Below are 11,114 nucleotides of genomic sequence, written 5' to 3' on the forward strand. Positions count from 1 at the left end.
ACAGGGTCTCTCTGTATAGCCCTGGCAGTCCTGGAACTCACTTTGTAGACCAGGCTGGCCTTGAACTCAGAAATCCGCCTGCCTCTGCCTCCTGAGTACTGGGATTAAAGGTGTGCACCACCACGCCCAGCTCAAAAATAAAGCCTCTGTGTGTGTGTGTGTGTGTGTGTGTGTGTGTGTGTGTGTGTTTGTTTGGGTGTCATCCTAAGGGAGTTGGAGAAGAATGTGAGTAGATATTATTAAAATACATTGTATATGTGCAAAAGATTCTCAAAGAATAAAAAAATATTAGATATATTACCCTTATGGCACATAATTCCTATGTGTGTGTGTGTGTGTGTGTGTGTGTGTGTGTGTGTGTGTGTGTATGTGTGTGTGTGAGATAAGGCCACAAGAAGCAAGGGCAGTTAGGAGACACTACAGCATGTAAGTATTCTAGGTAAGAGAGGCGACTGACTTGAACAAGGACATCAAGGTGGAAGATGGAGACAGGAGAATGAGTTAAAGACTTAGTCCAGAAGTAGGACGAGTAAAAAGCAGGGAAAAGGCAAAGAAAAGAATCAAGGCTGGCACCTGAGTTTCTCTCTTGAGCACATCGATCATGAACTTACGTGTATGCTGTCTATGCAATTATGTTGTAAACTCCCCCACCCCCAGTACTGAGGCCCAAAACCCAGGGCCCTAAATGTAACTGGCAAATACTCCACCACTGAACCACCTCCCCCCCCTAGACGCTATGCTTTTTGAGAGTAGGCCTTTACTTAAAATAGTGCTGGTTGCTGAATTCAGCTCAAATGTGGAATGGCTTCTTCAGCAAGAAACCCCAGGAAAGCAGCTTGGTCTGTCCAGTGGAAGAAGAATGCTAAAGGAGACTCCTAAAATGGACACACACACACACACACACACACACACACACGCACGCACACACACACATGCACACACACACACACACCATGGCAAACACAGCCTATGGTGGCTTCTGGTTTTCTACCCTGGGCGCTAGGCTCACTTTCTTAGAAAAGAGAGGGTGACTGCCTTCTGGCCACAGAGTAGGATGCCTGTTGCTCCCTTTCTTATGTCCTCTGTAGGGAGGGAGGGAGGGAGGGAGGGAGGGAGGGAGGAGTTCTGTATGGAAGGCCTGACCCACACTCAGAGGGAGACAAGTTGAGATGGGGAGATGCACAAGAGCCTGTGATGGACAGGGCAAACCTTAAGGCTGGGGCTACAGCTCATAGGCATGATGCTTTCTTCTATGGACAGAGCCCTGGGTTCAATCCCAAGCAAAAGAAGAGCAAGAGGAGGAAAACTCTTCTTTTGGCATCTGCCTGCATTCAGGATGCGCAGAGAGGAAGGGCTTAGATGGCTGCCCCTCCCCACTGTCCCAGAGGCAGAGACGCCCACAATCAAAGGCCTATGCTCCCTCGTACCCTCCTATTTAACCTTTATTACCATTATTTACCTCCCCCCTCAATCTCTGTGTGTGTGTGTGTGTGTGTGTGTGTGTGTGTGCAGAAGTCAGAATACAACTTGTGAGAGTTAGCTCTCTCCGCATATTTTTATGTGAGCCCTAGGAATGAAACTCAGCCAGTCATGCTCCCTAGCAGCTTGGTACCTGCTGAGCCACCCAGCCCCGAGTCCAGGATTTAGACGAATGAGTCAAACAAGGTGGAATTGTGCAAAGACAAAGACTAGGAAAGCTTGGTTTTGACAAGCTGACAGGAACCTTCTGGTACAGCTCCCTGGCAGAGCGCCTCGCATGGGTGAGGTGCTAAGACCGCTCCGATGGTTAGGGTGGTGATTTCTACGTTGCTTGTATTTTATCACAACTGAAACAAAACAAAACAGTTAGATAAAACAGAAACGTTCTGCACGGACCAGATGGAGGCCAGACCCTCAGCAGGACACACCAGCCCTTGCATCACATGACCCAAGGAGCCTCCCCAACCTACCTTCCTTCATCTCTGTCTGCCCAAGGCTCAACCCCATGACATCTCCTCCCTCCCCTTGTTCCCTAGACTTTGCAGCCTCAAATTTATTCATCAAGATCTAAAGGAGACTTAAATAAGGAAAAAAAAAAACAAACAAACCAACAACAATAGAGCTCACTTGGGCACTTTTCATATGCCAAGTGCTGTAGTAGATGTTTTTACCTAAATGATTCTATCAGATCTTTTGAGCACCCCAGAGACAGAGCAAAGTAGATGTTTGTGAGTTCAATACCAGCCTGCTTTATCTAGTGAGTTCTGGGACAGCCAGAGTTAACAGACTTAAACTCAGTCTAAAAAAATGGTAGAGACTGGCAGTTACAATCATTCGTTCAGTTTCACACATCTAATATAGCTCATTCCGTTGATATATCTTAATGAAATTAATATCTAGGTTTCCTGTAGATATCACTGGTGTGTGGGTTTGCTTGTCTTCTTCCTTTATTTATTTACTTTGGTTTGTTGAGACAGGGTTTCTCTGTGTAGCCCTGACTGTCCTGGAACTCATTCTGTAGACCAGGCTGGCCTGGAACTCAGAAATCCGCCTGCCTCTGCCTCCCGGGTGCTGGGATTAAAGGTGTGCACCAGGACCAGAACTTGTTTTTCCCTTTAGCTATCCCAGTTAGGGGCTGGGAATGCATCTGGATGTCAGAGCACTCTCTCAGCAGACCCCTAATCCTAGATAAAAGTGGGCCATGGAGGTGATCTATCTAGTGAGCTCGGGCCAGTCAAAACTATGTAGTAAAACCCTGCCTGGAGGAGGGGGGAAGAAGCAGTAACATAAAGGAAGCCTACTGAAGCCTAGAAATGTGATTCCGTTGGTAGAGTGTTTGCCTAGGAGGCACAGTGCCCTGGTCCTGCTTAAATTTGCCATGGTGGCACTTGTATTCCTGGTACTCAAAGGGTGGAGGCAGTAGCATCAGGCATTCACAGGTCATCTTGAGCTGCTCAGGGTTGGAAGCCAGCTTAGGCAAGATGAAACACTGTCTCAAAAAAAAAAAAAAAAAAGTTGTAGTTTTTGTTTGTTTGTTTTAAATAGCATTTTACATACATATCTCTCTCAACACCCAGGGGCTACAGGGACATTATCAGGTCTTCTTCATCCTTAGAATCTCTGTGGATACAGTGCTTGGCATCCTGTCTGCAGCTAATAAAAGTTAGCTGAAAGAGAGAGAGAGATGAGAGAGGAGGGGGACAGAGGAGGAGGGGTTGGAGGGAGGGAGAGAGAGAGGCAGTGGATGGGGTGGTAGGGTGGAATCGGTAGGGTGGGCCAGGCCTTGAGGGCTTCAGAGTGTGCTGCCAAATCTGGAAACTTTTCTTTTGGAGGAGGGGTGGGTGTTGGGGAAGACAAGGGACGCTGAGCAGGCTCAGTCGATGCCCTTGGAGGGGGCTTGGCAAAGTCTGTGTCAAAGCAAAGTCAGTCTTAATGAAAGAGTGTAGACAGCCTTGGACTGCGGTCAGGAATCCTGGAATCTAGGGCAGGCAGCAGAAGAAAGGTGGAGGGCACAGGGTAGAGGCAGAGGAGGAGCGGGAGCCCCTGAGACAGTCTGAGCACACAAAGTCTGGAAGTGACCAACCACCCGGAACTCAGCCCCCTCCTCGATGGACACCCACCTGTGTTCAGATGCTTCAACCCACGCCCCGAGGTCGAATGAACACCCGAGACCTCCGCTGGGTGACAGTTCAGGTCTCCACTCCAGTGACATTACCTCACTGACCTTTCCTGATCACCTGATGGATGCCCCTCCCAGTACAACCTTGTCTTGCTCCCTCTAATCAAGTCTTGGCTCTTTCTCCCTGATAGTTACCTTTGGAAATGGCGCATTTTAGCGGAGTCGTTTTATTAGTTTTTGTGTGTTTTTGTTTTGAGCCAGATTTCACTATGTAGCTCTGGCTGGCTTATTTAGACCAGGCTGGCCTTGAACTCAAGGGACCCCTCTGCCTCTGCCTCCTAAGTAGTGGGATTAAAGGCATGCATACCACATGCAACCTTAATTTTTTTTAAAGATTTATTTATTTATTAGCTGTCTTCAGACACACCAGAAGAGGGCATCAGAGCCACCATGTGGTTGCTGGGATTCGAACTCCAGACCTTCAGAAGAGTAGTCGGGTGCTTTTACCCACTGAGCCATCTCACCAGCCCCTTAATTTTTTTTTTTAAATTTGTATACAGATGGTTTTTGCCTGCACCAAGTACCCATAGAGGCTAAAAGGAGGTGTTGGGTCCCTTGGAACTGGAGTCCTAGACCGTTGTGAACTACCATGTGGGTGCTGAGAAATGAATCTCAATCCTCTGGAAAAAAACAACAAATTCTCTCAACCTCTGCGTCATCTCTCCAGCCCCCTTGTCTTTTGAGATAGGGTCTCACATCCTCCAGATTAGCCTTCCATTTATGTAGCTAAGAATGACCTTTGAAGTCCTTGCTTCCAAGTGCTGGGATTACAGACTGAGCTACCAACCTAAGTATTATTTTGGTTTTTTTGTTTTGTTTTGTTTTTGTTTTTGTTTTGTTTTTGAGTTTTAGGCGGGGTCTCTGTAGTCCAAGCTGTCCTTGTCTTAATCCTTTTTGCCTTAGCCTCCCAAAGACTGAGATTTCAGGCAGGAGCCATCTACTATTGGCTGGCATTATTTATTTTCTATATGGGTTAACTTCCCTTCCCACCGTACTGTGAGAGTCACACCAGCAAGGACTGTGAATGTGTTCATTTTACCAGAGTGGCTCCAGTGTCCAGAAACCAGAACAGTGGTAGATACACAGTATCTAGCAGTTGAATGAGCATTCCCCAGGTGGCCAAAGTTGACCCTGAACCACAAACCAGGGATGAGAATGAATTTGGCCTCCCTAGACTTGCTGAAGACGCTTCTGCCAACTCTGCTGGCTGGGTGGAGGAGAGCCTACAGGAACGAAGTTGGGGGAAACGAGGCTCGGCGTGTGCTCTGTGCCTTCCACTGCAGGGGCTTTGCTAGGGCCTCCTCAGTCTGGAGTCATCAAGGAGGGCCTGGCTGATCTCTGTGGAAGAGAGTCGTGGGTCCATGGAGTGAGAGACTTTGGGTTACTGGGAGGCTGGGGCTGAGGATGTAGCTTGGTGGTTGGTTGTTTGCCTGCTATGCATGAAACTCTGGGTTTCTCTCTAGTACCCCAATTGTTAACCCACACCTGTAATTACAGCACTTAAGAGGTAGAGGCAAGCCGGGCCTGGTGGCGCAGGCCTTTAATCCCAGCACTTGGGAGGCAGAGGCAGGCGCATTTCTGAGTTCGAGGCCAGCCTGGTCTACAGAGTGAGTTCCAGGACAGCCAGGGCTCTACAGAGAAACCCTGTCTCAAAAAAAAAAAAGAGGGGGCTGGTGAGATGGCTCAGTGGGTAAGAGCACCCGACTGCTCTTCCGATGGTCCGGAGTTCAAATTCCAGCAACCACATGGTGGCTCATAACCATCCATAACAAGATCTGATGTTTTCTTCTGGAGTGTCGGAAGACAGCTACAGTGTACTTACATATAATATATAAATAAACCTTTAAAAAAAAAAAGAAAGAAAGAAAGAAAGAAAAGAAAAAAGAAAAAAAAAGAAAGAAAGAAAGAAAAAAGAGGTGGGGGAGATGGGGGCAGAGGGGAGGCATGACTTAGATCCCAGCACTCGGGAAACAGAGGCAGGTGGATCTCTGTGAATCTGAGGCCAGCCTGTTTTACACAGTGAGTTTCAGGACAGCTAGGAAATGGGGGGTGGGAGATGGGATGGATGACACAAGAAAAATAAGTAAATAAATTTAAAATAAACAAATAAACCTTCTATTCTGTGAGAGAGAGAAAGAGAGAAAGAGAGAGAGAGAGAAGAAATTGGAGGCTGGAACCTTGGGACTCTCACTGGGTCTGGAAGGGCACAGCAGTCCATTCACTCCTGTGGCAGAGTCAGGAGAATTTTTGTGAGGTCAGCGTGGTCTACATAGCAAGTTCAAGTTCCAGACCAGCAAGGGCTGCATAGTGAGATTCAGAGACAGGACTGAGGGCTGGAGCCCGAGGACTCCTTGGCAGCTAGGGACACAGTGAATTCCTAAAGAGAGGAAACGTGGAGCCTGAGCCTTGGGCATTGAGGTTTCCTTGGAAAGTGAGGGCCACCATATTCGGTTTTGATCTTTAACAGGCTCTCCGGCTGCAGATGTCTGTGTAGTGGGAGAGTGGGCAGCGGCGTAGCATGCACGCATTCTGATTCCATCCCCAGCACCACAAAACACAAACAAACAGACCGGGCAGGTCGATTCCATTACCGGAAGGCCTCCTTCTAGAGGATAGCCATGAACTTCCGGAAGTCCTTCTCCACCTACAGCACCACGCCCACTTTACGCCATGTTGCACGGTCCTACCCTGGGTTCCCCGCTGCTGGACAAGCACTCTGCCACGGGAACAACTGTCCCAATCCCTCCCGAAACCCATTGATGGCAGAAATTTCTCTGAATCTGCCTTTTCTTTCCAGTTGGAACCAGTACAAACTTTTTTTGTTTGTTTAGTGGAAAAATACAAACACCTCTGGGACAGCAACAAAGACGAAGCTTGAAGAGTTGCTGTTTTGACCCCTCTGACCCTCTTTTTTTTTTTTTTTTTTTTTTTTTGGCCGTGCTGGGGACTGAACCCAGGGCCTCCCACAGGCAAGGAAAGCTTTTCACTCTGAGGTCTTTTTTATCCCTTCCGGATCTTTCCCAGAACTCCTAACCCCTATCTGTGTGTCACTCTTGCGCCCCCTGCTGCCCCTTCTCTGCACAGCAGTGGCCATGACAAAGACCAGAATGACCGAGAAAAATATTTCTGTTACTGACTTGAGAGATGGGAAGCTGGAGTCTCAGAGTGTGGGTGTTGGAGAAGATGGTAGGCTCTCGGCTTCCAGGAAGTAGTGGTGTGTGTGTGTGTGTGTGTGTGTGTCCGTTGTTCCTGCTCCTGGTGCTCAGCCTAAGACGCCACATCCTCAGGGAAATCTCTTTGCCTTCCTGGCTCTGTTGTAGCCTCGCATCGTCTCTGTGCACTTTTGCACACATACGTCTTCCAGTTATCCTTCTATCTGTTGCCCTTTGAAGCAAACCCGCCTCTCCTATGGCTCCATGAGCATCCAAGGGAAGCACAGGTGTTTTGCTCATCACAACATCTCATCGCTTGCCTCACTGCCTGCTCCACTACCAGAGCACAGTAAATATTTGTTGAATAAATGAAATCAGTTGCATCCAAAGTTCTTTTTTTAATTTTTAAAGACAGGGTTTCAGGTAGCCCGGGCTGGCCTCAAACATGTTATGTCGCCAAGGATAATCTTGAGGTCCCGATTCTCCCCAACTTCACCTCTCCTGGCTTTAAAGATGTGCACCACCATGTCTGCTTCTCAAAGGGGCTACTGGGAGGTGTGGGTATCGTTGCTAGGTCTCAGAGGGCAGCTGTGAGTCCAGATGTCCTGGCTTCTGCTCAGGGCCTGGTCTATGTCCAGTCTCTGACCTTGAACCCAAAGGTCACTCAGGCAGAAGGAAGCAGAGGAACCCTCTCCTAGAGGAAGATGGTGCAGACCATCAGGATGGCTCAGACCCCGTAGCTCCAGTCCCACCGTCTGAATTTCCGCAATAATTTCCTTACCCTTTTAAAGATTTCTTTTTTTAGACTGAGTTTTGCTATGTAGCCCAGGCTAGCCTTGCACATGCACTCTTCCTGCCTGAGCCTCCCCAGTGTTTGTTGAGTGTGTGTGTGTACACACACACACATACACACACACACCTTCCCTCCCTTTCTATTCCACTTTTATTTTCTAGTATAAAACCATAGGCCTCAGGCACTCTGTGCTTGAGCAACACCTCACAGGTCACCCCTCTCTTTCCTCCCAGCGATCTCCTTCCCCTCTGTCCGTGTTCTCTCTCCTTCAGCTAACATACTTCTAAGGCCTTCTCTTACCTGGTAAAGCCCCAAGGGAGAGATGGCCCTGAGGGTGGGACCAGAGTGTCCAGAGGGAGGCAGGTCTCAAAAGAGACATAGAAAGGACTTCTGTCTTTGGTCCTTGGCTCAAGGCCACTTTGGATCTATCCAGCTTCAGCTGAAGAGGGAGCCCCACTTCCAAGGGTAAAACTACTTTAGGTTCTGCTTCAGAGGACAGAACCACGCTCTGCAGTGAGTGGGGCAGAGACAGGCATTAAGACAGGAAAGAACACGCTGCCTTGTAGTCCCGCTAGCTACTTTAATTTCGCCACTGATCTACATTTCCATGTAGCTTCCTGGTTTGACAGTCTGTGAAAGATCTCCAGCCCCAAATAAACATGCATTCTAGGTAAAAGCTGTTTGCATTCTGTGGACAACGACAAGATATGTCCCAGGCTGCGCACACTGGTTGGATCCACTCTTAAGCCTCTCTACTATTACAAGCCCCCCTTGCCTCGTTTTCCCATAATCCACTAATACAGCCAGCATCCCACCCTGTCCCTTTACTTGGTTTTGGAGGTGAAGGTTAAGCCAAGAAGAATTTGTTCCTGTCCCGAGAGCAAGGATTCGTCCTGGGCCATCTACCAGCTTAAATCCTAGCTCCAGAGAAAAGGTCCAGGGGTCTGCATGAGGCTGGGGAATGGAGAGAGAGAGAGAGAGAGAGAGAGAGAGAGAGAGAGAGAGAGAGAGAGAGGATCCGAGGATCCTTCTCAGGCCTTAAGACTTGAGTTTTAATGGAGAGATGAGCACGGTGTTAAGGAGAGACAGCAGAAGGCAGAGCTGGCCATAGAGGAGAAAGAGACTTTTAAAAGTCCACCTTGGAGAATGAATTCTGCATGGCTCCCTGGAGGGAAGAACAGTCCAGGTTGCAGGTCCATGTCACAGTGTCCAAGGCTAGTGCTGGCAGAGGCTGAGAGCTGGGTCTGGTGGCCCAGCCAGATATCTCGCCGTATACAGCCATCCAGGGCAGGAGCCAGCTGAAGGGGGTGGGAGTGGAAGGAAGGGGAATTATTGGGAGGTGGAATTAGGGCATCTGAACCCCAAACGGTAGCAAATTTCCTCAGAAATATAAGTGTTTAGCTCTTCCCCCTTGTAGCTTTTGCTGGGCCGACCTCCCTCTCCCTAAAACCTGAATTTAGATTTCCATAGCTTAGCCCTGGGATATAGTTACCGGAAACCGAAGTTTGGAAGTGGGGCGGAGGAGCCCCCCCTAGTACAGTCCTCATGCTGCGCTGGGAGTGGTCAGCCAGGGATGCAGAGGGTCTGTCTCAGGCATAGCATCTCCTTCCCATCCACCCACAGCAGCAGTGAGTCCCCGTTCATCTTCAGCTCCACCTACAGGAGGTGGTCAGAAGCAGAATGAGAGGGTCCCGAGCCTTGAACATGCACATGTACAGCTGAAAGGAGATGCTCTCAAAGACTCCTGCTTGGCTCACTCAGACTGTGTCGCTGACATACTGACTCAGCCTTGGGGATTCCCATCTGATGAAACCAGGACACGAATAGCTACTTCCCAGGGATTGTGTGTCACCGAGACAGAGGACCAGGCTGAAGGGATGCTCCTGCTCTTCCCCAGATGACATCAAGGTGACCCCTCCCCACGAAGGCAGAGATCTCTTACCGGATGGCATCTCCCATCGTTCAGCCGTGGGCCAAAGCCTACTGTAAGCCGAGCCCAGGGATTGTGCAGCTGCATTTCAAGCTGGCCAGCTCGAAGTCCCAGCATGAACCAATCATCTTCAGTGTTGGTGTCCCCATAAAAAACCACTCCCTCTGGATCCCAGGTTCGAAACTCAAAGGAGGAATGGGGTCTGGAAGGACACAGAAGGGAAGACTGGATATGGGGCGTGTGGGGGTTCCAGTGTTGGGGGAAGAGGAACTCAGGGAGAAAAATGGATAGGTGAAGGGAGAAAGCAGGTGGGGTGGGATGGGGAGGTCAGAGGACTGGGTTAAGAAGCCAAGTGGCTTCCATACTTGCTGATTTTGGTGAGGTCAATGGTCATAACCATGACAGGCTCTTGTCCTGGGCCATGGCTGAGGAACTTAGCAGGAGGGTCCTGAGCACTCTGTCAGGAAAAAAAAAAAAAAAAGCTGACCAAAGACATTTCAGAGACAGAAAGGTACAGTTATAGGATCAGAGGAGGAGAGAAAGAGGGAAAGCAGGGCTAAGATGAAGCTCATTTAAGCACACAGAGGCTGAGAATTCTATCCCGCTTTTGCACCTGGATAGGTTCAATGTGTCTCAGGGCCTGTCCCCAGTGGGTGGGAGGCGGCATCAGTAGTAGCAACAGCAGAAGCAGTCGCCAGCGCAAAGAGGCCACGGACTCTCTCTTCTCCATAGTTAGCAGCTTTCCACCCAGCGGCTCAGACTATCTGAAAACCAGTGGGGGTAGGTAGCCTCGCGCACATGGGTGGTGGAGGGATAAAGGTTGCTCTGGGGGAAAAAGGGGGGCAGGAGATGGGGACACTGACCCTGACCTGCGGCCCCTCTGAAGGCAGATGAGGTGAGGGACAGGGCCCCCCCACTACTATCCCCTGCAGCCAAGAGATCTATGGAGAACATTTCTTCTCTTCTCCTCCACTGTTATCTAGTGAGGCTCCTCCGCACCACCCTTCCACAGGGGGAGGCTGCCTAGGTACACTTGAGATCTGGAAACGGTTCCCCCTGTTCTGTCAAGGCTAATGCTGAGGCGTGGAATCCAGATATCTTGCTGATTGACCTAGGGAGACACGCGTCACCTTTGTGCTTCAGTGACCTTGTCTGTTAAATGAGGAACATAATCCTTCCTCTATGGGGCTGCTGGGAATGAGGATTGAAACAATGTCGGCAGAATGCCCGGGATCCGAGATGAATGCCTCCCTTGGTTTCCCCAGACCTATGTAGTTGCTCTTACAAGAAAGTATTGTCTCTCTGAGTGTTTCATGGCTACTAAGAAGAAATCTGCCTATAACCCAAGCACTGGGGAGACTGAGACAGGAAAATCATGAGTTCAAGGCTAATCTGGACCACACAGAAAGAGGATTCTAAAAAGTGGTGGGAGTGGAGATGGCCCAGTGTAGACCACCCGCTGCCAAGCCTGACGACCTGAGTTCATTCACAGCATTCACAGGATCCACACAGTAGACGGAGGGAAATGTCTCCTGAGAATTGATTCTGACCACTGGTTTGTGTGTGTGTGTGTGTGTGTGT

At 49.3% G+C, this 11,114-nt stretch overlaps 1 protein-coding gene across 1 annotated transcript; it reads right to left on the minus strand.

The window, feature by feature from the left end:
* Nucleotides 1-7,355: 7,355 nt before the first annotated feature.
* Nucleotides 7,356-10,263, minus strand: Shbg (sex hormone binding globulin). Its single transcript, XM_021212682.1, is given in 10 exon segments — nucleotides 7,356-7,504; nucleotides 7,904-8,111; nucleotides 8,432-8,569; nucleotides 8,743-8,901; nucleotides 9,096-9,134; nucleotides 9,136-9,183; nucleotides 9,185-9,259; nucleotides 9,546-9,735; nucleotides 9,899-9,990; nucleotides 10,147-10,263. Coding segments are annotated over 10 exon segments (1,215 nt in total).
* Between the last annotated feature and the right edge of the window lie 851 nt (nucleotides 10,264-11,114).

Source organism: Mus pahari, chromosome 14 (genome assembly GCF_900095145.1).
Source record: "Mus pahari chromosome 14, PAHARI_EIJ_v1.1, whole genome shotgun sequence".
In the NCBI taxonomy this organism is placed as follows: Eukaryota; Metazoa; Chordata; class Mammalia; order Rodentia; family Muridae; genus Mus; species Mus pahari.